This window comes from Poromitra crassiceps (genome assembly GCF_964638095.1).
Source record: "Poromitra crassiceps genome assembly, chromosome: 1".
In the NCBI taxonomy this organism is placed as follows: domain Eukaryota; kingdom Metazoa; phylum Chordata; class Actinopteri; order Beryciformes; family Melamphaidae; genus Poromitra; species Poromitra crassiceps.
Genome location: NC_139623.1, coordinates 7,175,052 through 7,200,116, shown reverse-complemented (window position 1 = coordinate 7,200,116; position 25,065 = coordinate 7,175,052). Strand labels below are relative to the sequence as shown.

The 25,065-nt window shown below is 46.0% G+C and overlaps 1 protein-coding gene across 1 annotated transcript in view; it reads left to right on the top strand.

Annotated features, from left to right (window-relative positions):
* kirrel3l (kirre like nephrin family adhesion molecule 3, like) overlaps positions 1-23,791 on the top strand; it is a gene marked incomplete at both ends in the record, with an annotated part of 25,642 nt that extends 1,851 nt beyond the window's left edge. Inside the window, 13 exons of the mRNA XM_083648220.1 lie at positions 2,556-2,705; positions 5,894-6,051; positions 14,366-14,516; positions 14,874-14,979; positions 15,410-15,558; positions 15,667-15,794; positions 19,249-19,375; positions 19,546-19,646; positions 20,517-20,715; positions 22,369-22,476; positions 22,711-22,820; positions 23,090-23,179; positions 23,276-23,791. Of these exons, the coding sequence (XP_083504346.1) occupies positions 2,556-2,705; positions 5,894-6,051; positions 14,366-14,516; positions 14,874-14,979; positions 15,410-15,558; positions 15,667-15,794; positions 19,249-19,375; positions 19,546-19,646; positions 20,517-20,715; positions 22,369-22,476; positions 22,711-22,820; positions 23,090-23,179; positions 23,276-23,791 (2,093 nt within the window). The remainder of the gene's footprint in view (positions 1-2,555; positions 2,706-5,893; positions 6,052-14,365; positions 14,517-14,873; positions 14,980-15,409; positions 15,559-15,666; positions 15,795-19,248; positions 19,376-19,545; positions 19,647-20,516; positions 20,716-22,368; positions 22,477-22,710; positions 22,821-23,089; positions 23,180-23,275) is intronic.
* Between the last annotated feature and the right edge of the window lie 1,274 nt (positions 23,792-25,065).

The window sequence follows — 25,065 nt, the reverse complement described above, 5'->3', positions numbered from 1 at the left end:
TTTATTCCCACAATCAACCTGGGTTAACCCCTTTATTCCCACAATCAACCTGGGTTAAACCTTTTATTCCCACAATCAACCTGGGTTAACCCTTTTATTCCCACAATCAACCTGGGTTAACCCCTTTATTCCCACAATCAACCTGGGTTAAACCTTTTATTCCCACAATCAACCTGGGTTAACCCTTTTATTCCCACAATCAACCTGGGTTAACCCTTTTATTCCCACAATCAACCTGGGTTAACCCTTTTATTCCCACAATCAACCTGGGTTAACCCTTTTATTCCCACAATCAACCTGGGTTAACCCTTTTATTCCCACAATCAACCTGGGTTAACCCTTTTATTCCCACAATCAACCTGGGTTAACCCTTTTATTCCCACAATCAACCTGGGTTAACCCTTTTATTCCCACAATCAACCTGGGTTAACCCTTTTATTCCCACAATCAACCTGGGTTAAACCTTTTATTCCCACAATCAACCTGGGTTAACCCTTTTATTCCCACAATCAACCTGGGTTAAACCTTTTATTCCCACAATCAACCTGGGTTAACCCTTTTATTCCCACAATCAACCTGGGTTAACCCTTTTATTCCCACAATCAACCTGGGTTAAACCTTTTATTCCCACAATCAACCTGGGTTAACCCTTTTATTCCCACAATCAACCTGGGTTAACCCTTTTATTCCCACAATCAACCTGGGTTAACCCCTTTATTCCCACAATCAACCTGGGTTAACCCTTTTATTCCCACGATCAACCTGGGTTAACCCTTTTATTCCCACAATCAACCTGGGTTAAACCTTTTATTCCCACAATCAACCTGGGTTAAACCTTTTATTCCCACAATCAACCTGGGTTAAACCTTTTATTCCCACAATCAACCTGGGCTAACCCTTTTATTCCCACAATCAACCTGGGCTAACCCTTTTATTCCCACAATCAACCTGGGTTAAACCTTTTATTCCCACAATCAACCTGGGTTAACCCTTTTATTCCCACAATCAACCTGGGTTAACCCTTTTATTCCCACAATCAACCTGGGTTAACCCTTTTATTCCCACAATCAACCTGGGTTAAACCTTTTATTCCCACAATCAACCTGGGTTAACCCTTTTATTCCCACAATCAACCTGGGTTAAACCTTTTATTCCCACAATCAACCTGGGTTAAACCTTTTATTCCCACAATCAACCTGGGTTAACCCTTTTATTCCCACAATCAACCTGGGTTAACCCTTTTATTCCCACAATCAACCTGGGTTAACCCTTTTATTCCCACAATCAACCTGGGTTAACCCCTTTATTCCCACAATCAACCTGGGTTAACCCTTTTATTCCCACAATCAACCTGGGTTAACCCTTTTATTCCCACAATCAACCTGGGTTAACCCTTTTATTCCCACAATCAACCTGGGTTAACCCTTTTATTCCCACAATCAACCTGGGTTAACCCTTTTATTCCCACAATCAACCTGGGTTAACCCTTTTATTCCCACAATCAACCTGGGTTAACCCTTTTATTCCCACAATCAACCTGGGTTAACCCTTTTATTCCCACAATCAACCTGGGTTAACCCTTTTATTCCCACAATCAACCTGGGTTAACCCTTTTATTCCCACAATCAACCTGGGTTAACCCTTTTATTCCCACAATCAACCTGGGTTAACCCTTTTATTCCCACAATCATCCTGGGAATAACGCTGATTGGATCGTTGGTGTGAAAGGGGTATAACTTCTCTGTCTGTCTGTCTGTCTTTCTATCTTCTTCTCTCGACCGCTTGCTATGGTAAACCTCTCTCTCTCTCTGTCTCTCTCTCTCTGTCTGTCTCTCTTTCATTCTCTACTGCATTCTGTGGTCATTTGTCTCTGTCCTGTCTGTCTCTTTCTCTCTGTCTCTCTACTGCTTTCTGTCTGTCTGTCTTTGTTTCTCTCTCTCTACTGCGCTCTCTTTCTCTCTCTGTCTGTCTTGCCGCAATCAATGCCAGGTCTCATTAGAAACCAAGTCTCTCTCTGTCACCTGTTGGGCTTTTAGACAAATGAATGTTGAGAGAACCAAATGTAGTGCAAACAGGACAGGTCGGCCGCCGCCGCAGACAGAGCACTTTAATTTGTTGTGGAGCATTGTGAGGCTCTTGTAGATAGCTGGATAATCAATTGACTTTTGTCACGCTTTGACATTTAAATGTGTGGCAGACTGGCGAGAAGGTGGAGAGGCTTCCGCCTGACCTTATAGCCGCGCCATCTTTATTGTGTCTGTGTCTAAAGGACAGCCTCCTCACGCAGCAGCCCTCTCATGTGTTGCATCTCCAGCGTGCGGCCCCAGGGACCTAACTGCTTGCCTTCATTTGTGTCTCAAGGGACCTAACTGCTTGCCTTCATTTGTGTCTCAAGGGACCTGCTGCTTGCCTTCAATTGTGTCTCAAAGCCCTACCACATGTCTTCTGCCTTTGTTTGAGCACAAGTCTGTTGGTTTTCTAGTCCTTTCATGATGTGTTTGTTGTTGTTGTGGGTTTGTTTTTCTCTGACTCTTCTCCATGTTGGCTTCATGCAGGCTGGACGCGTTACTCCTTAATGGGCGACCCGCTATCAGGCGAGCACAGCTTGCTCATCGATTCAGCAGAGCTGCAGGATGATGCGGTGTATGAGTGTCAGGCTACACAGGCGGCACTGCGCTCACACCGTGCCAAACTCACTGTACTAGGTAAGATACACAGCTCACACACACACACACACACACACACACACACACACACACACACACACACACACACACACACACTCCCACCCTGCCAAGCTCACTGTACTAGGTAAGATACACAGTGCTCACACACACACACACACACACACACACACACACACACACACACACACACCCTGCCAAGCTCACTGTACTAGGTAAGATACACAGCTCAGACACAGACACACACACACACACACACACACCCTGCCAAGCTCGCTGTACTATAAGATACACGGCTCACCCATGATCCACACAGCAGCCCCCACGCCAAGGCCTGCAGGCTGCCAGCACTCTGGAACAATCAGGGGGAGTGTCTTCATCACAACGCACACGCACACACAAGCAACACACACAAGCACACACACGAGCACAAACACATCATATCATCAGAATCACCAGAGTCCCCATGATACAATATTATCATGATAGTTAAGTCACGATACAATATTATTGCGATTTTAGAAATATCGTGATATTGTGATATATTGTGATTTATTACCTTTTTTCAACTGCAAATTATGTCCCCAAAGGGGAAAGAAAGTGTTGTCACCATTTTTTTTATTTTTTTTTATTAAACCTTTATTTAACCAGGTAAAGACTCATTGAGATGAGATGAGATGAGTTTTATCTAATGAGATAAAGTTTCCAGTCTGTTCATCTCACTTCAATCATTTTTATTGCAGCAAAATGGGATTGTCAAGCAGATAGGCTGACCAACAAACCTGTCATAAATGTGGCACTTGACCATTTCTATGATAAAATATCGCAGTACTTGGCATTTGTGTGATACGATTTATTGCCACACAAAATATCGCGATATTATGCTGTAACGATTCCCCTAAACCCACCCCACCCCCTACTAAACATCGATTGTACATTATATATCCACACATTCAAATATAATGTACATCAGAGTACTCCATTTGAGTTTTGGTTCCTCTTCATAAAATAATCTGTTGTACCGCTCAAGGATAATCCCAGTGAAATGTAGTTTCAGGGTGTAAATCATATCCTGAAAGTATATTCGAAACCCAGCAAAGCTGAGCTCAGAGATGCAGCTGGGTGGGGGGGGGGGGGAAACCCTTCACCTCTCAGTAGCGATAATCAAGACTGTGGACGTCTAGGATAATGTGATTGCTGCAGTCACAAATGGCTTGCACAGTCGCTTAAAAGTCAAGGTCTGCACACTTAGCACATTTTACAGTGAGCCACAAAATTTGTCAACCGCGAGGCGGTTTTTACATTAACGTGATGTGAGTGATCTACATATTCACATAGACGTTCAGAGGTGGAGGGAGGTGCGGCTGGGGGGGGGGGGGGGGGAGCAGGGACAGGCCTTGTGGGAATTGGATTCAGCAAAGCACTGCTGGCACCTGGTGGTATGCAATGGAACATCACTATATTCATTAGGCCTGTCAATAGCCCACTTATTTACTTGATAACAAATACACCACACACACTCACACAGCAGCACAGAGCAGTGTGGTCAGACAGCACACACACACTCACACAGCAGCACAGAGCAGTGTGGTCAGACAGCACACACACACTCACACAGCAGCACAGAGCAGTGTGGTCAGACAGCACACACACACTCACACAGCAGCACAGAGCAGTGTGGCAGTGTTTCCCCTAGAAAAATGTTCAGGCCTGGAGGGATTTCAAAACGTACCTCGACCGCAACGAGGGCGGGGGCCCTCGCTGGCGACGCTAAACTTTTAGCTAACCTGTTCGCATCTATGTTCGCAATGGCATCCCAAGTATCATCGTACTATTATGGGATGCGATGCGAACAGTTGTATTATGGGATTTGCGTTTCCCAGGCAACGACACACGTTGACATGTTTTGGAACAGCGGCGCACACTGGCAAAAATGCTCCTAAAAGCAAAATGCTTATTGTTTTGAATGATTTGGCATCTTCTATTACTGTCAACACTGTCAACACCAGTATTGTTGTATTGTAATAATATGCCATAAAGGTTTATTGAAATTTTGGGGAGAGCAAAAAAAAAAAAAAAAAAAATTGCAAATCTTTTTCTGGCGGGCCCGCCAGGCCTGTAGACTGGTAGGGGAAACACTGAGTGTGGTCAGACAGCACAGCACACACGCCCACACAGCTGCAAACATGCCCGTGATGAAACTGTCACTTTAATAGTAAATGCCCTTTACCAAGCCAAGGATGGAGGTTCATGAACATTACATGCATTTCATAAACAAGAGTGAATCAAATCAGGCGCAGTGCACTGGAACCTGGACACTTGGATTTTCAAAGAGAGAAGCGGTGTGTGTGTGTGTGTGTGTGTGTGTGTGTGTGTGTGTGTGTGTGCGCGCGCGCGTGTGTGTGTATGTGTGTGTGTGCATGTGTGTGTGTGCGTACGTACGTGTGTGTGCATGTAATTGTGTGCGTGTGTGTGTGTGTATGTGTGTGTGTGTGTGTGTGTGTATGTGTGTGTGTGTGTGTGTGTGTGTGTGTGTGTGTGTAAATCAATGTGGCCAGATGAGACCAAAGCAATCCTGCACAGTCAAAGGAGTCAACAGCGGGAGTGCAGCCAGGGGAATCGGCATGGAAATTAAAATCACCTAGCACTCGGATTCCATTAGTGTCCATGCCGCGGCAGCGGAAGGACCTCTGACAATTCAGATCCACACAGAGAAATTGGTTTGGTGGAGGGAGCGAGAAAGGCCAGCACAAGCCCCATGTTTACGCCTTCTCTTATTGGTTGGGGAGATAGACGCCTTCATCAGGGGTGGCACGCCTGGCTTGCCAGTGGCGCGTGCGAAACCATGCAAATAAACGAACAAATAAGCAATTCAGATGAAACATCACTCTGCAACAGTAAGAGCAAATCGAGTAATAATGTTAGAGTCCCGGGAAAGGAAAGGAAATCGGTTGAGTCCCTGTTTTTTCTTTTTTTCCCCAACTGACAACCGTTCTTGTTCTTTTCCCCCAGTCTGAAACTACACCTTGTTAAACAAACACATGCTGATAAAAATATATTGTTTGCCTCTTTTGCTGTTGGATGTATTGATGTTGAGCTAAGAGTAATAGCAAACTCAATATCAGTCGGACTTCTTTGCAGGCCGTGCACTGGCCTGGAGGCATAATGAGTTTTTCTTTTGACGTGTATGTTTGCTCTTGTTTTTGCAGTTCCTCCCGCAGACCCGGTGGTGGAGGGGGGCCCCGTGGTGCGTCTCAAGGCCCACGCAGCGCACAACCTCACCTGCAGAGCCTCAGGAGCCAAACCGGCTGCTGAGATCACCTGGTACAGAGATGGAGAGGTCATGGAGGCTGCAATTTATTCCAAGGTGCAGTGAGAGAACAGATCTATGCACGCCATCATTCAATCACATAACACCCACACTGTATTACAGAAACACAACAGTGGAGCAGACAGAAATACATGCAAAGCTATTCAAAACAGAGATACTTTCTCTTAGGGTATACGCCGCTCCCTCTCTCCCGTTTCTATCTTTTTTCTCTAGTTTTTTTTCTCTCTCTCTCTCTCTCTGCAGTCCCACAACCCCCCCCCCCCCACTCCCCCTCCCACACCTCCCCTGCTTACGACCCCCCCCCCCCCCCCCCCCCCAACCCGCCACCGCACCCCCTTGCTCTCTAACACAGCGACACTACAGCATAACTGGAGCATGCCAAAGCTCAGACAGGCATGAGCGTTTCATACAGTTGTGGGTTTTCTGCGGAGAAGAAATCACCCACAACAATGCAGAAACACAATGGGGATGCGCCGGAGCGTGAGCCCGCAGCGGCTGGGAAAGTGTCACATTTGTCACGCTCCCTGACCACGCTAAACGACGCTAAACGCCACATTTAAGGAGGCGCGAGAGCCGGCAGAGGGGAGGGAAGCGGGAAGAGGATGGCGAAGGGGGGGGGGGGGGGGGGGGGGGGGGGGGGGGGATAGTGGCGGACTGGTGTTGTGAGAAAGAGAGAGGGTTTCCAACGGTAAGGAGCAGCGGGCGGGCCTGGAGGACGCTTGGTCGGAGTGAGGGCTGGTGACAGACAGGGGGAGTGATGGGATTCCATCTCGCATCAAAATGCTTTCTGTGTGTCTGGCCGAGGAAGTGAACGTCCTGCTCCATTGATTTGGCTGTCTGGGGAACAGGCTCAGCTTGCCCTTACTCTCTTTCCAGAGATGTGTGACACTTCCTCCTCACTGTCACCACCCAGAAATACAGACATAGCCACCTTGGCCATCACCATATACTCTCTTTCCGTGTGTGTGTGTGTGTGTGTGTGTGTGTGTGTGTGTGTGTGTGTGTATGTGTCAGAGAGAGTGTGTGTGAGAGAGAGAGAGAGAGAGAGAGAGCACTCAGCCATATCTCCAGAATCTACACCTTTCCTCACTTAGGCGTATTGATTTCGGTGAGCAGTAAATAGATTTAAAAGATGATGACAAACAAGGAGCGCTGACGGGGAACACTCAAAAATGTGGGAACAGCGCAATATCTCCTGCTGCATCGTAAAATATATGATTTAACGGCCATGCCAACGAGCATGATGGCAATTTTTTAATGTCCTCACGCATGAAAAAAAGACCTGTGCTGTCTTAGAGATATAGCTACAGTAAGAAGACCTGTGCTGTCATAGAGATATACCTATAGTAAGAAGACCTGTGCTGGCATAGAGATATACCTACAGTAAAGACCTGTGCTGTCATAGAGATATACCTATAGTAAGAAGACCTGTGCTGTCATAGAGATATACCTATAGTAAGAAGACCTGTGCTGGCATAGAGATATACCTACAGTAAGAAGACCTGTGCTGTCATAGAGATATACCTATAGTAAGAAGACCTGCGCTGTCATAGAGATATATACCTACAGTAAAGACCTGTGCTGTCATAGAGATATATACCTACAGTAAAGACCTGTGCTGTCTTAGAAATATACCTACAGTAAAGACCTGTGCTGTCATAGAGATATATACCTACAGTAAGAAGACCTGTGCTGTCATAGAGATATATACCTACAGTAAAGACCTGTGCTGTCATAGAAATATACCTACAGTAAGAAGACCTGTGCTGTCATAGAGATATATACCTACAGTAAGAAGACCTGTGCTGTCATAGAGATATATACCTACAGTAAAGACCTGTGCTGTCATAGAAATATACCTACAGTAAGAAGACCTGTGCTGGCATAGATATATATACCTACAGTAAAGACCTGTGCTGTCTTAGAGATATATACCTACAGTAAAGACCTGTGCTGTCTTAGAGATATATACCTACAGTAAAGACCTGTGCTGTCTTAGAGATATATACCTACAGTAAAGACCTGTGCTGGCATAGATATATATACCTACAGTAAAGACCTGTGCTGTCTTAGAGATATATACCTACAGTAAAGACCTGTGCTGTCTTAGAGATATATACCTACAGTAAAGACCTGTGCTGTCATAGAGATATACCTATAGTAAGAAGACCTGTGCTGTCATAGAGATATATACCTACAGTAAAGACCTGTGCTGTCATAGAGATATATACCTACAGTAAAGACCTGTGCTGTCTTAGAGATATATACCTACAGTAAAGACCTGTGCTGTCATAGAGATATATACCTACAGTAAGAAGACCTGTGCTGTCATAGAGATATATACCTACAGTAAAGACCTGTGCTGTCATAGAGATATATACCTACAGTAAGAAGACCTGTGCTGTCTTAGAGATATATACCTACAGTAAAGACCTGTGCTGTCTTAGAGATATATACCTACAGTAAAGACCTGTGCTGTCATAGAGATATATACCTACAGTAAGAAGACCTGTGCTGTCATAGAGATATATACCTACAGTAAAGACCTGTGCTGTCATAGAGATATATACCTACAGTAAAGACCTGTGCTGTCATAGAGATATATACCTACAGTAAAGACCTGTGCTGTCTTAGAGATATATACCTACAGTAAGAAGACCTGTGCTGTCTTAGAGATATATACCTACAGTAAGAAGACCTGTGCTGTCTTAGAGATATATACCTACAGTAAAGACCTGTGCTGTCTTAGAGATATATACCTACAGTAAGAAGACCTGTGCTGTCTTAGAGATATATACCTACAGTAAGAAGACCTGTGCTGTCTTAGAGATATATACCTACAGTAAAGACCTGTGTTGTCATAGAGATATACCTACAGTAAAGACCTGTGCTGTCTTAGAGATATATACCTACAGTAAAGACCTGTGCTGTCTTAGAGATATATACCTACAGTAAGAAGACCTGTGCTGTCATAGAGATATATACCTACAGTAAAGACCTGTGCTGTCATAGAGATATATACCTACAGTAAAGACCTGTGCTGTCTTAGAGATATATACCTACAGTAAAGACCTGTGCTGTCTTAGAGATATATACCTACAGTAAGAAGACCTGTGCTGTCTTAGAAATATACCTACAGTAAGAAGACCTGTGCTGTCTTAGAAATATACCTACAGTAAGAAGACCTGTGCTGTCTTAGAAATATACCTACAGTAAGAAGACCTGTGCTGTCTTAGAAATATACCTACAGTAAGAAGACCTGTGCTGTCTTAGAAATATACCTACAGTAAGAAGACCTGTGCTGTCTTAGAAATATACCTACAGTAAGAAGACCTGTGCTGTCTTAGAAATATACCTACAGTAAAGACCTGTGCTGTCTTAGAGATATATACCTACAGTAAAGACCTGTGCTGTCTTAGAGATATATACCTACAGTACAGTAAAGACCTGTGCTGTCTTAGAAATATACCTACAGTAAGAAGACCTGTGCTGTCTTAGAAATATACCTACAGTAAGAAGACCTGTGCTGTCTTAGAAATATACCTACAGTAAGAAGACCTGTGCTGTCTTAGAAATATACCTACAGTAAGAAGACCTGTGCTGTCTTAGAAATATACCTACAGTAAGAAGACCTGTGCTGTCATAGAGATATATACCTACAGTAAGAAGACCTGTGCTGTCTTAGAGATATATACCTACAGTAAGAAGACCTGTGCTGTCATAGAGATATATACCTACAGTAAAGACCTGTGCTGTCATAGAGATATATACCTACAGTAAAGACCTGTGCTGTCTTAGAGATATATACCTACAGTAAAGACCTGTGCTGTCTTAGAGATATATACCTACAGTAAAGACCTGTGCTGTCTTAGAGATATATACCTACAGTACAGTAAAGACCTGTGCTGTCTTAGAAATATACCTACAGTAAGAAGACCTGTGCTGTCTTAGAAATATACCTACAGTAAGAAGACCTGTGCTGTCTTAGAAATATACCTACAGTAAGAAGACCTGTGCTGTCTTAGAAATATACCTACAGTAAGAAGACCTGTGCTGTCTTAGAAATATACCTACAGTAAGAAGACCTGTGCTGTCATAGAGATATATACCTACAGTAAAGACCTGTGCTGTCTTAGAGATATATACCTACAGTAAAGACCTGTGCTGTCTTAGAGATATATACCTACAGTACAGTAAAGACCTGTGCTGTCTTAGAAATATACCTACAGTAAGAAGACCTGTGCTGTCTTAGAAATATACCTACAGTAAGAAGACCTGTGCTGTCTTAGAAATATACCTACAGTAAGAAGACCTGTGCTGTCTTAGAAATATACCTACAGTAAGAAGACCTGTGTGCTGTCTTAGAAATATACCTACAGTAAGAAGACCTGTGCTGTCATAGAGATATATACCTACAGTAAGAAGACCTGTGCTGTCTTAGAGATATATACCTACAGTAAAGACCTGTGCTGTCATAGAGATATATACCTACAGTAAAGACCTGTGCTGTCATAGAGATATATACCTACAGTAAAGACCTGTGCTGTCTTAGAGATATATACCTACAGTAAAGACCTGTGCTGTCATAGAGATATATACCTACAGTAAGAAGACCTGTGCTGTCATAGAGATATATACCTACAGTAAAGACCTGTGCTGTCATAGAGATATATACCTACAGTAAGAAGACCTGTGCTGTCTTAGAGATATATACCTACAGTAAAGACCTGTGCTGTCTTAGAGATATATACCTACAGTAAAGACCTGTGCTGTCATAGAGATATATACCTACAGTAAAGACCTGTGTTGTCATAGAGATATATACCTACAGTAAAGACCTGTGCTGTCTTAGATATATATACCTACAGTAAAGACCTGTGCTGTCATAGAGATATATACCTACAGTAAGAAGACCTGTGCTGTCATAGAGATATATACCTACAGTAAAGACCTGTGCTGTCATAGAGATATATACCTACAGTAAGAAGACCTGTGCTGTCTTAGAGATATATACCTACAGTAAAGACCTGTGTTGTCATAGAGATATACCTACAGTAAAGACCTGTGCTGTCAGATATACCTACAGTACAGTAAAGACCTGTGCTGTCATAGAGATATATACCTACAGTAAAGACCTGTGCTGTCATAGAGATATATACCTACAGTAAAGACCTGTGCTGTCTTAGAGATATATACCTACAGTAAGAAGACCTGTGCTGTCTTAGAGATATATACCTACAGTAAGAAGACCTGTGCTGTCTTAGAGATATATACCTACAGTAAAGACCTGTGCTGTCTTAGAGATATATACCTACAGTAAGAAGACCTGTGCTGTCTTAGAGATATATACCTACAGTAAGAAGACCTGTGCTGTCTTAGAGATATATACCTACAGTAAAGACCTGTGTTGTCATAGAGATATACCTACAGTAAAGACCTGTGCTGTCTTAGAGATATATACCTACAGTAAAGACCTGTGCTGTCTTAGAGATATATACCTACAGTAAGAAGACCTGTGCTGTCATAGAGATATATACCTACAGTAAGAAGACCTGTGCTGTCATAGAGATATATACCTACAGTAAAGACCTGTGCTGTCATAGAGATATATACCTACAGTAAAGACCTGTGCTGTCTTAGAGATATATACCTACAGTAAAGACCTGTGCTGTCTTAGAGATATATACCTACAGTAAGAAGACCTGTGCTGTCTTAGAAATATACCTACAGTAAGAAGACCTGTGCTGTCTTAGAAATATACCTACAGTAAGAAGACCTGTGCTGTCTTAGAAATATACCTACAGTAAGAAGACCTGTGCTGTCTTAGAAATATACCTACAGTAAGAAGACCTGTGCTGTCTTAGAAATATACCTACAGTAAGAAGACCTGTGCTGTCTTAGAAATATACCTACAGTAAGAAGACCTGTGCTGTCTTAGAAATATACCTACAGTAAAGACCTGTGCTGTCTTAGAGATATATACCTACAGTAAAGACCTGTGCTGTCTTAGAGATATATACCTACAGTACAGTAAAGACCTGTGCTGTCTTAGAAATATACCTACAGTAAGAAGACCTGTGCTGTCTTAGAAATATACCTACAGTAAGAAGACCTGTGCTGTCTTAGAAATATACCTACAGTAAGAAGACCTGTGCTGTCTTAGAAATATACCTACAGTAAGAAGACCTGTGCTGTCTTAGAAATATACCTACAGTAAGAAGACCTGTGCTGTCATAGAGATATATACCTACAGTAAGAAGACCTGTGCTGTCTTAGAGATATATACCTACAGTAAGAAGACCTGTGCTGTCATAGAGATATATACCTACAGTAAAGACCTGTGCTGTCATAGAGATATATACCTACAGTAAAGACCTGTGCTGTCTTAGAGATATATACCTACAGTAAAGACCTGTGCTGTCTTAGAGATATATACCTACAGTAAAGACCTGTGCTGTCTTAGAGATATATACCTACAGTACAGTAAAGACCTGTGCTGTCTTAGAAATATACCTACAGTAAGAAGACCTGTGCTGTCTTAGAAATATACCTACAGTAAGAAGACCTGTGCTGTCTTAGAAATATACCTACAGTAAGAAGACCTGTGCTGTCTTAGAAATATACCTACAGTAAGAAGACCTGTGCTGTCTTAGAAATATACCTACAGTAAGAAGACCTGTGCTGTCATAGAGATATATACCTACAGTAAAGACCTGTGCTGTCTTAGAGATATATACCTACAGTAAAGACCTGTGCTGTCTTAGAGATATATACCTACAGTACAGTAAAGACCTGTGCTGTCTTAGAAATATACCTACAGTAAGAAGACCTGTGCTGTCTTAGAAATATACCTACAGTAAGAAGACCTGTGCTGTCTTAGAAATATACCTACAGTAAGAAGACCTGTGCTGTCTTAGAAATATACCTACAGTAAGAAGACCTGTGTGCTGTCTTAGAAATATACCTACAGTAAGAAGACCTGTGCTGTCATAGAGATATATACCTACAGTAAGAAGACCTGTGCTGTCTTAGAGATATATACCTACAGTAAAGACCTGTGCTGTCATAGAGATATATACCTACAGTAAAGACCTGTGCTGTCATAGAGATATACCTACAGTAAGAAGACCTGTGCTGTCATAGAGATATATACCTACAGTAAAGACCTGTGCTGTCATAGAGATATATACCTACAGTAAAGACCTGTGCTGTCATAGAGATATACCTACAGTAAAGACCTGTGCTGTCATAGAGATATATACCTACAGTAAAGACCTGTGCTGTCTTAGAGATATATACCTACAGTAAAGACCTGTGCTGTCTTAGAGATATATACCTACAGTAAAGACCTGTGCTGTCTTAGAGATATATACCTACAGTACAGTAAAGACCTGTGCTGTCTTAGAAATATACCTACAGTAAGAAGACCTGTGCTGTCTTAGAAATATACCTACAGTAAGAAGACCTGTGCTGTCTTAGAAATATACCTACAGTAAGAAGACCTGTGCTGTCTTAGAAATATACCTACAGTAAGAAGACCTGTGCTGTCATAGAGATATATACCTACAGTAAGAAGACCTGTGCTGTCTTAGAGATATATACCTACAGTAAGAAGACCTGTGCTGTCATAGAGATATATACCTACAGTAAGAAGACCTGTGCTGTCTTAGAAATATACCTACAGTAAGAAGACCTGTGCTGTCTTAGAAATATACCTACAGTAAGAAGACCTGTGCTGTCTTAGAAATATACCTACAGTAAGAAGACCTGTGCTGTCTTAGAAATATACCTACAGTAAGAAGACCTGTGCTGTCATAGAGATATACCTACAGTAAATGGTGCGATCACAAACAGCCGTGACTTGCTTGTGCCACACTGAGCCAACTTTCAGTTCTACTCGTCCTGCAGGAGTTTGGAACGTTCCAAGCCAGTGGTTCCGAAACTGGGGGACACGTACCCCTAGGGGTACGTGGAGGTACTACAGGGGGTACTTGAGAGAAAGGGAAAAATGTAAGAATAAATCATTAAGATTAATGAAACCTTAAAATAAATCTGCACATGAGGCACTAATTGCAACTCTTTCACTCTTCCGCTATATAATTCAAAAGGTGGGTTATCATTAATTCATTGCATCATATGCTGTAGTTTTCTCTTGCCGCCTCCTAAGCAAAGTGTTGTAGTCGGGCAAAGGGGGTACTTGGATTCAGGAATCAGGGAAAGGGGGTGCTGAAGCCAAAAAGGTTTGATACCCAGTGCTCTAAGCATACGGTGTCTCTACACTCGGCGATTTTCCAGGTTGGATCTCCACCAACATCTAACAATTCCTCTCTGTTGTTGTCCACCTCCACAGACGCTGATGGAAGACGGGAAGAGGGAACAAGCTGTCAGTATGCTTCCAATCATCCCTGAGGACAGGGACTCTGGACGCACCTACACCTGCAGGGTGTTGAACCCAGCTGCCCCTGCTGGGCGACAGACATCTGTCACCATCAACGTCCAGCGTGAGTGTCCCCAACATCAGCTTGCCTCCAAAGACCATCACAGCAGACCATCAGAATATCACAGCACAGCATGCATTGTAGCACAGCCTATACAGTTACCTATTATGAAAAATTGAGCTACGTAGAATGCAAATAAATAGCATAATTTTGTTGCAAAATGCGAAAAAAAAATAAAAATAAAAAAATTAGAGGACTAAGTAAGTACTACATAGTAGATGGCATTACTTATTATGAGCTTCAGCTGAATATACTGTAAATAAGATTCCTTCAGTACCACAAGAGAACACGAGTTAATGGACATGTGGTCTGATCTTCCAGCTCTCAGAAAAGTAAAAGTAAAACTCTTCCTTCCCCCAGACCCCCCTGCAGTGACTCTGTCAGTCCAGCCTCAGACTGTGACCGAGGGAGCCAAGGTTCTCTTCATCTGCACTGCCTCAGCCAATCCTGAAATCACTGGATACAGGTATACACACCCCCTTCCACATCCCTCAGTTCCCTGAAGCTGGGCTGTTCGCTGTGATCGTGACACCCCGCCCGCCCCCGTGGGTGCACACGGAACAAGTAGACACAAATCTCTCTGACGATGATACAATCATATAACTGTCACAAGACATGATAAGTCAGAGCAGGGGGGATTTTTAGATGTTGTAATAAAAACCAATGCTGGTGCAGCAGGGAAGCTTCGCCAACACCAAGCAAAAGCAGCCATATCAGCAAAATCAAGGATGCATTTGAAGCGGTGTGAAGGCTTAAAGGCTGCTTGACTGGCGGGTTTTTGATTGTGATTGGCGCAAGATATGAATCAGCTAATAGCCGCTGTGGCATGCATGACTAGGTATCCTCCTCGAGAGTGAATGCGAGCTCCACATGATATGATTATTTGTCTCTCTCAGGTGGTCTAAAGGAGGAGTTCCCATCTCGGAAGCAAACGGCGACAGCCTCGAGGTGACAGTGGACCATTCCTACTTCACGGACCCGGTCTCCTGTGAGGTGTCCAACTCTGTGGGCAGCACCAATGTCAGCACCTTGGTCGACGTGCAATGTAAGTGCAACCGTCGTGGGGTTTAGCTGTGATGTTTTGATGGAGTTTTCTTAGCGGCTTTATTTGAAAAGTGATTGTGATTGGCTGCCTGTGGTTGCTCCTCCCTAGTTGGGCCCAGACTGCTATCAGAGCCTAAGCCCATGACAGTGGACATGGGGATGGATGCAGCCTTTACCTGTGCCTGGACAGGAAACCCTCCCCTGACCCTGGCCTGGACCAAGCAGGGCTCTAGCGTGGTAAGGCAGCAAACAATATTCAACACTTCTTCTTCTTCTTCTTCTTCTTCTTCTTCTTCTTCTTCTTCTTCTTCTTCTTCTTCTTCTTCTTCTTCTTCTTCTTCTTCTTCTTCTTCTTCTTCTTCTTCTTCTTCTTCTTCTTCTTCTTCTTCTTCTTCTTCAGCCTCAACACTAACCCTCCAGGAGGGAGCATTCACACATGGCCCTGAGGCATAAATCTCTCACACCTTCCCTCCACACACATTTGCTTTCAGACAGAATCTTCATCACCTCCACTCAACATGCTCCCAGAGGGCTACAGCCTCTGTCACAATCTGTCTGTCCACTGACACATTCATAGATGGCACAGTGGCTCAGTGGTTAGCACTGTGGTTAGCTCAGTGGTTAGCACTGTGGTTAGCTCAGTGGTTAGCACTGTCGGTGTCACCTCACAGCAAGAAGGTTGCTCCGTCCCAGCTCCTTTCTGTGTGGAGTTTGTTTGCATGTTCTCCACCGTGTCCGTGTGGGTTTCTCTGGTACTCCGGTTTCCTCCCACCATCATGTATCTTAGGGTTTATGGGTGGCGTGGGGCTCGCAATCCCCGACTTGAAAAACCACACTTGCTACAGAAACTGCAACTGCCGTCTTCCTCTGTATGAGGAAGAAGACGGGGCATCGGGGCAGCTGACATTCTGTCATAACAATGTGACCAATCAATCAATCAATCAATCAATCAATCAATCAATCAATCAATCAATCAATCAATGAGCCAATACATGGTTCAATCCATGAGAGTTGTAGCTTGTGCTGTGCCTTGTAGAGCAGCATCTCTGCTTCTCAGACATTAAGATGACGTGACTGCACTTGAGTACCAATTTCCTCAAAGCCAATTTCATGGGAGGAACAAAGTGTGACATTTCCACCTTTACTTCCTGGTAAAAGCCTCCCACTTCAGCACAAACCATCAGTGGTGACATCTCCTGGGAGCTTCTCTCCTGGCAGCTAATATGATTTCTGAGGCAGTGTTGGGGGAAAAACACCACCAGCAAAGCACACCGCGGGACGGCGTAAAAGGGTGGCTGTCATCTCCAAGAGTGAACGCTTTCACCCCCTCTCAGGGAAATGCTCCGGGCACTTTTCTAATCCAGCCGCTGCCACCGTGCCTCACATCAGCACCAGTAATGGATTAATTGGGTTACCCCATAAGTGTGTTGAAATACAAAATGGGAGCGAGTGAGAGGAGGGAGGAGGGGAGTGAGGGTAAATGGATTAATCACAGCCTGATGGAATGGCAGAATCAATGCGCTAAGCAGCTCTGTCCCCACTCACACCACAGCAGCTCTGTCCCCACTCACACCACAGCAGCTCTGTCCCCACTCACACCACAGCAGCTCTGTCCCCCACTCACACCACAGCAGCTCTGTCCCCCACTCACACCACAGCAGCTCTGTCCCCCACTCACACCACAGCAGCTCTGTCCCCACTCACACCACAGCAGCTCTGTCCCCCACTCACACCACAGCAGCTCTGTCCCCACTCACACCACAGCAGCTCTGTCCCCACTCACACCACAGCAGCTCTGTCCCCCACTCACACCACAGCAGCTCTGTCCCCACTCACACCACAGCAGCTCTGTCCCCACTCACACCACAGCAGCTCTGTCCCCACTCACACCACAGCAGCTCTGTCCCCCACTCACACCACAGCAGCTCTGTCCCCACTCACACCACAGCAGCTCTGTCCCCACTCACACCACAGCAGCTCTGTCCCCCACTCACACCACAGCAGCTCTGTCCCCACTCACACCACAGCAGCTCTGTCCCTCACTCACACCACAGCAGCTCTGTCCCTCACTCACACCACAGCAGCTCTGTCCCCACTCACACCACAGCAGCTCTGTCCCCACTCACACCACAGCAGCTCTGTCCCCCACTCACACCACAGCAGCTCTGTCCCCACTCACACCACAGCAGCTCTGTCCCTCACTCACACCACAGCAGCTCTGTCCCCCACTCACACCACAGCAGCTCTGTCCCCACTCACACCACAGCAGCTCTGTCCCCCACTCACACCACAGCAGCTCTGTCCCCACTCACACCACAGCAGCTCTGTCCCTCACTCACACCACAGCAGCTCTGTCCCCCACTCACACCACAGCAGCTCTGTCCCCCACTCACACCACAGCAGCTCTGTCCCCCACTCACACCACAGCAGCTCTGTCCCCCACTCACACCACAGCAGCTCTGTCCCCCACTCACACCACAGCAGCTCTGTCCCCACTCACACCACAGCAGCTCTGTCCCCACTCACACCACAGCAGCTCTGTCCCCACTCACACCACAGCAGCTCTGTCCCTCACTCACACCACAGCAGCTCTGTCCCCACTCACACCACAGCAGCTCTGTCCCCACTCACACCACAGCAGCTCTGTCCCCCACTCACACCACAGCAGCTCTGTCCCCCACTCACACCACAGCAGCTCTGTCCCCCACTCACACAACAGCAGCTCTGTCCCCACTCACACCACAGCAGCTCTGTCCCCACTCACACCATAGCAGCTCTGTCCCCACTCACACCACAGCAGCTCTGTCCCCACTCACACCACAGCAGCTCTGTCCCCACTCACACCACAGCAGCTCTGTCCCCACTCACACCACAGCAGCTCTGTCCCCCACTCACACCACAGCAGCTCTGTCCCCACTCACACCACAGCAGCTCTGTCCCCACTCACACCACAGCAGCTCTGTCCCTCACTCACACCACAGCAGCTCTGTCCCCCACTCACACCACAGCAGCTCTGTCCCCCACTCACACCACAGCAGCTCTGTCCCCACTCACACCACAGCAGCTCTGTCCCCACTCACACCACAGCAGCTCTGTCCCCACTCACACCACAGCAGCTCTGTCCCCACTCACACCACAGCAGCTCTGTCCCCACTCACACCACAGCAGCTCTGTCCCCCACTCACACCACAGCAGCTCTGTCCACCACTCACACCACAGCAGCTCTGTCCCCACTCACACCACAGCAGCTCTGTCCCCACTCACACCACAGCAGCTCTGTCCCCACTCACACCACAGCAGCTCTGTCCCCCACTCACACCACAGCAGCTCTGTCCACCACTCACACCACAGCAGCTCTGTCCCCACTCACACCACAGCAGCTCTGTCCCCCACTCACACCACAGCAGCTCTGTCCCCCACTCACTCCCTGCTCAGCCCACCTTTGTGCTGACAAAAAAAAGAAGATGAGAGGTGTTAAAAAAACATTGTTGTAAATGGAAATAATTGTTTTAACTAGACTGTCGAAATAATAAAATAAATAAGTAAAATAAATCAATAAAAAATATTTTTACATTTAGTACATTCCTCTGGTATTTCTACTTTTTTGCTGTATCGAAAACCTACTGAAGCATGAATTTTGTGAAGCGTTACACTACTCACAGTCTCTTCCTCCCTCTCTTTCTCTCCCTAGGTACTCAGTAATGGTAACACCTTGCAGCTGAAGGCCGTTACTCAGGAGGATGCTGGAACATACACCTGCAAAGCCATCGTCCCCCGTATTGGGGTTGCAGAAAGGGACGTCACTCTGACTGTAAATGGTGAGTAGCATAATAGCACTCTCATGTTTACTGGTCATCTTTTAGACTGCTCTGTAGAACAAGTGTCGTGATGACATCTGTATCTGACAATTTTTGCTATTTGTCAATATTTCAACATCTCCTCTTCTCTCTCGTTTCTCTCTGTCTCCTTTGTTTTCCCATCACACCAGGCCCGCCTATCATCACAGCGGATGCCTCGCAGCATGCTGTCAAGCACTCCAAGGGCAAGCTGGAGTGCCTGGTGGGAAGCAGCCCCCCTCCCGATAAGATTGTAAGTGAGCCTCTCTCGTCTTTGCTCTCTGCCATTCGTTTGTGTGCTTACGTACACTGAGCTCTCCACCCTCCAGCCCACCCATATGAGAATGATCTCTCCACCCTCCAGCCCACCCATATGAGAATGATCACTCGCTGTACGCTTTACCCCTGCCCTCACCTTCACACTTTCACGCCTTCGCAACAACACACCTCCGCCCTACACACTAACAAATGCGTGTGTGTGTGTGCGCGCGTGCAAACACACACACACACGCACGCACGCACACACGCACGCACGCACGCACGCGTGCATGCACACACACACACACACGCACGCACGCACGCACGCACGCACGCGCACACACAATTATAACTGCGCACACATTCACTGGGGGTAAGAGAGATAGCAGAGTGGGGGGAGCTGTGGGAGATCGGTTGCCTGCAACTTTCAGCCAAACTGCCTACAATTAGCAGCCCATGAGGCATCAGTCGGCTGACCCTGTTGAACTGCTGAACGTAGGCTGGGCTGAGAGAGGATAATTAGGGTGTGAGGAGGAGTGAGAGACAGGTGCCCTGGCTGGCCTCGCACTAGAGACAGCAGAGGAGAGAGCCTTCTTTGAAAGTGCAGCTACTGCACCTAGCCCTCCTCAGGCCTCACCTGCAGGGCAGACGTGGGAGGCAGCTTAAGCATGAGCCGTGTCAGCCGGCGAGCGCCTTGGAGGTTGACGGAGAGAGAGAGCAGAACAGAGAGAGAAACGCGTGTTCAGTCAGAGGCTGGGCGAGGATCTAAGGATAAACCGCCTGGGTAGCCTCTCAGCATTGAAGGCTTCTTCGTGGAAAGGTGACTCACTCCCCTGTCGCCTGCTCTCCTGCTCCTCTCCCCCAGGTGTGGACCTTTGGAGAAATCAGCCTGTCCTCTGGTTTCTCCGGGCGCTTTTCCGTGCAGACGGTGGCCAGCGACCACGGAGTCCTGTCTTCCCTGGTGCTGTCTGAGACGCTGGCACAGGACTTCCAGCTGCGCTACAACTGCACTGCCTGGAACCGCTTCGGCACCGGCACGGCCCTGGTCACGCTGAAGGAGCAAGGTACGGACTGCATAGGCTACCTGCTAACACTCACCATTTTCACAAGAGTCTCCCTATTTTTAACCCTTTCTCCCATTCATTTCCCAATTTCATAGTGATACACATCAAATGGCTGTCGCGGGATCAGTCTTAGAGTCAGACTGAAGTTTCTGGTATCATGTGAAACTAGATGACCTAAGGGATCCACTGGTACCAACCATGTCATGCTAGCTTGTTGGGAAGAGGGCTAAATAAAGCTCCAAATTTAGGCAAAGTTTTGGTGAAGGAAAAACTATTTTCAAAGGGGTCCCTTGACCTCTCACCTCAAGATATCAGAATGAAAATGGGTTCTATGGGTACCCACGATTGTCCCTGTTACTGATAAGGTAGCATTTGTCGATAGGGTAGCACAATCATTTTTCGACAAGGCAGCATAAATCGTCAGAAGAGCGGATCGCAACACTGAGTTTTGACGGACCTGCATTTGCCAATAGTCTCATTCCCAGCCTAACGTTGGCAGTGCCCTCCTCCGGTGGGGAGGGGTTGAAGTAATACACCATCTCAGCCCTTGTTTGCGAAGGGGGGGCAGGTTGGGTGAAAGCAGCGCTCCTGTCTTGTGCTTATCTTAATTATACTCTTCTAATCGATATGATTTAATCAGCAGATGGTCCCTTTAATGAATATGTTTGCCCCATAACGTAGATATTGATTGGGGACAAAAGTCAATTAGAAGAAGCCACATGTATCTGGGGCTGGGCACGTACTCTCTATCTCTGTCCAAGAGCCAAGCACAACATCTCAGGCTGCAACCCCCTGTAAAGAGATCTTAAAATAAGAGATCTTACTACTACGGTGGTGCTGCTAGCGGAAGCCTTTGTTGCAGCAGACACCAAAAAGAAGGTCCTCACCAGTAATTTACATCAACGTAGCAGCCGGATAGGGTCTCCAGAGACATGGGCAGCGGTATCTCCTGGAATCTCTAATTAGATTACTGTCTATTGCTTCATTGCATGTCAGGCCTTGTTAGCCTTCTTTCAGAGAGATTAGAGACAATAGCCAGGCTGTGGGACGCCGGGCTCCCCGTATGAGCATACGCTGGCTGTGAGCAGGCTAGGGCTTACTGGAGAGGAGTTTATATAGGCACTGGTGTTTGTGGGATTAGTGGGACAAAATGAATTGCTCTCTTTCTTTCTTTCTTTCACTCTCTTTTGCTCTGATCTGTAGGATCTCGACACTCGAGGCCAATACTAACATGTGTTTTCTGTGATCAGATTGCAATCGGATAGTGCTTGACCACTTAAAAGTGCAGGTGTAAACGCCCCCAAGCCACATTCAAGACGGATTGTGGTCCGATCTGCCAAACCACCTCCGGAGGTTGTCAGGCACACATTTGGGACCACATTGAACACAAGTGTAAATGCAATGTGTCCTCTCAATTCGCATACAACTGTATGCGGTTTGAGAGGACACCCGTTTTGGGTGATCAGATTGCAATCTGATTGCAATCTGATCACCCAAAAATGCATGCCAACGCCAGGTGTAATGAAATCAGGCTAATGTGGTCAAGCACTATAAAATTACAATCTGATCACAGAAAAGGCATGTTAGTGCCAGGTGTAAATGGCCTCTCTGACACTCTCTCATGTCATCCCCTCCCTTCCTGTCTTGTCACAGAGGCCCTGCCTATGCTGATCATAGTTGGTGCAGCAGTAGGTGGAGGCTGTGTGCTGCTCATCTGTGTCATCACTCTGGTCTCCCTCTGCTGCAGGCACACTGGCAAAGGTGAGCTCAACGGTTAGTATGGGCGAGGGAGGGGGTCAACAGGCAATTCTTCAAATCAGGACGGATGAAATTGTGATTTCATTTGTGATTGGAGAATTGTGCACTTTGTGCAATTTCATATACCATCTTGAATTTAAATGGAATATACTGTGTACACTGTCAAATAACACACACAAAATGTGTTTGATAGAAATAATTAAACAATTAATAATTCACTCTTTTATATCCCCATAGGTAAGAAGTGCACCCGTCTTTCCAAGAGTGATATCAGAGTTCAGATTGTTCACAGTGATCACAACGCTACACGTGTCAATGATGATGAGGAGGATGTCAAAGAGCCCATGGTAAATTCCTTTCTTGACAGTCTCTGGATAACAGATAGCTCTATTCATGTTGAGGGGCTGGATGACAGATAGCTGTATTCATGTTGAGGGGCTGGATGACAGATAGCTCTATTCATGTTGAGGGGAAATGCACAGCATTTTGTTTTGTTCTCGTGAGGTGAGGTGAGCTCTTGTTTTGTGTTGTTCTCGTGAGGTGAGGTCTTGTTTTGTGTTGTTCTCGTGAGGTGAGGTCTCGTTCCACTGACTCATTCTGTTCGCTCTTTCCTCAGGCTCCTAACAGCAGCGAGTCTCCTGGGACCTCACGCACAGAGCACAGTGACCTCCTGGAGGAGGAGGAGGATGAGAGATCGGACATAAAGGTAAAACCCGACTGAAAACATCATCATCATTTTTGTCCTTGACACATTATTCTTTTATGTCACTTTTATGACACCGTTTTCTCCGTATCCTCATAGGACCCCACCAATGGCTACTACAACGTCCGTGCCCACGAGGACCGCAATATCCGCAGCAGTGGCTTCTCTGAATATGTGCCCAACGCTCGGCCGGTCTACACTCCGTCACAGCTGCCCTCCCCCAGCCCCCTGTATGGTCAGCACAGCACCCAGCCCCGCCTCTATGACTTCTCCCACCGATACGCCACCACTACAGGGACCCGGTCCACTTACGAACAGCAGCAGGCCGCCCAGCAGCAAGCCGCCCAGCCAGCCAGTATCTACCCCACGGACCCCCTGTACAGTGGCTCTGCTTACCTACCTACCACCACTACCTCTACTGCTACTGCCACCTATGGTCGCGCCTTCACTAGTTATGTTAAGCCTGCCTCCTATGAAAAGGTGGATGCGTACGACCAATCGGATCAGGCCAGCAAGGTGTCCAGCTCATCCCGCTTCTCCTACGCCTCCTCACAAGTGTCCTCCCAACAGTCTGATTACGGCCGGCCCTCGCAACGCATGCAGACTCATGTCTGATTGGACAAAAAGGGTGGAGAAGAAGAGTACAGGAGCAGTGAGTAGGTAACCATTGACACCTCCACATGAGTGTGGCTGGACTAACATGAGCAGAGACTTTCTTTCATTGGATGATCCTTCGAGGAGATGTTTGGACACATTTGGACAGAGCTGTATGATTTAGGTTATGGGATAACCACCCTTAATTTATTTGTTGTCAAGGAATGTGGGATCTACAGTAATGGTGCCTGTAGAGTCCCTGAGCTGGTGAATTCAGCAGATTGTGTTGTTCCACTCAAACTCATAATAACTACAGTGTGATACCTCACCAGGTTGTCTGTACATGATGACCAGCCGAACCTGTGGAGACATTCTGTCCGTGGACTTGGGATGCAAGGGCAAACTAGAAAACCAATCAAATGCATCTCCCGACATTGAGTGGCCAAAACAACTGGTAGCCGTTTACCTGGATTCCAGAGCCTACTTTGTGTCAACACATTCAATCTCAAACATGACCTCGAAAAGAAATTAAGCAAAGATGAAAATACAAGACGTATTTGAGGAAAAAAGTTATAAACAACCTATTTGTCGTCCGTCATTTGGTGTTTGTTGGCATGCGAAAGGAATTCTAAGCACATTTGTGTCTCTCATCATCAACAACAGACTTGAGCTACACAGAGACAATTCACAATCCATCCTGCACAACAGGCTAGCTGTACTGAACGACACATTCTACAGGCACTGTATGGGCAGTTTAATCAGCAGAGGAGGCCTTTTGGCCTGAGCTTCATTCCTGGAGCTTTGTGGAACATCTTATGAAAATGAGCGTGCTGGACTAGTCTAGTCTAGTATAGATGGGGGAAAAAGGAGATATGAAGATCATGTGTACCGTAGCCTTCATTTGAATGGCAGACTATACGTTAACTATGTGTGTTGTACCATGTTGGACAAGGTAAGGTCATGAAAACCCAAAGATGGTGATAATTGTTTGGGGGGGGGGGGGGCGACCGGGGCCGAGCACTACTGTCCTACCCTTGGTACTGCTTTTCTGCTGTGTTTTCTGATTGTGAAACTAAGAGTAGTAGGCTATTACTAGAACAATCATGGATGATGGTTTGGAAAATGGTGGCAATCTTGAACTTGAAATAAGCTTGAATGCAGTGTCAACTTCAGGAGGCGCAGGCGTGCAAGGCAGTCCCAATTTGGACCATACACACTCCAGTTTTCTCAGCTCAATCAAGTCATCTCAATATGTTTACAAGAAACAGTACTACCCTGAAATACTAAGTATCTGT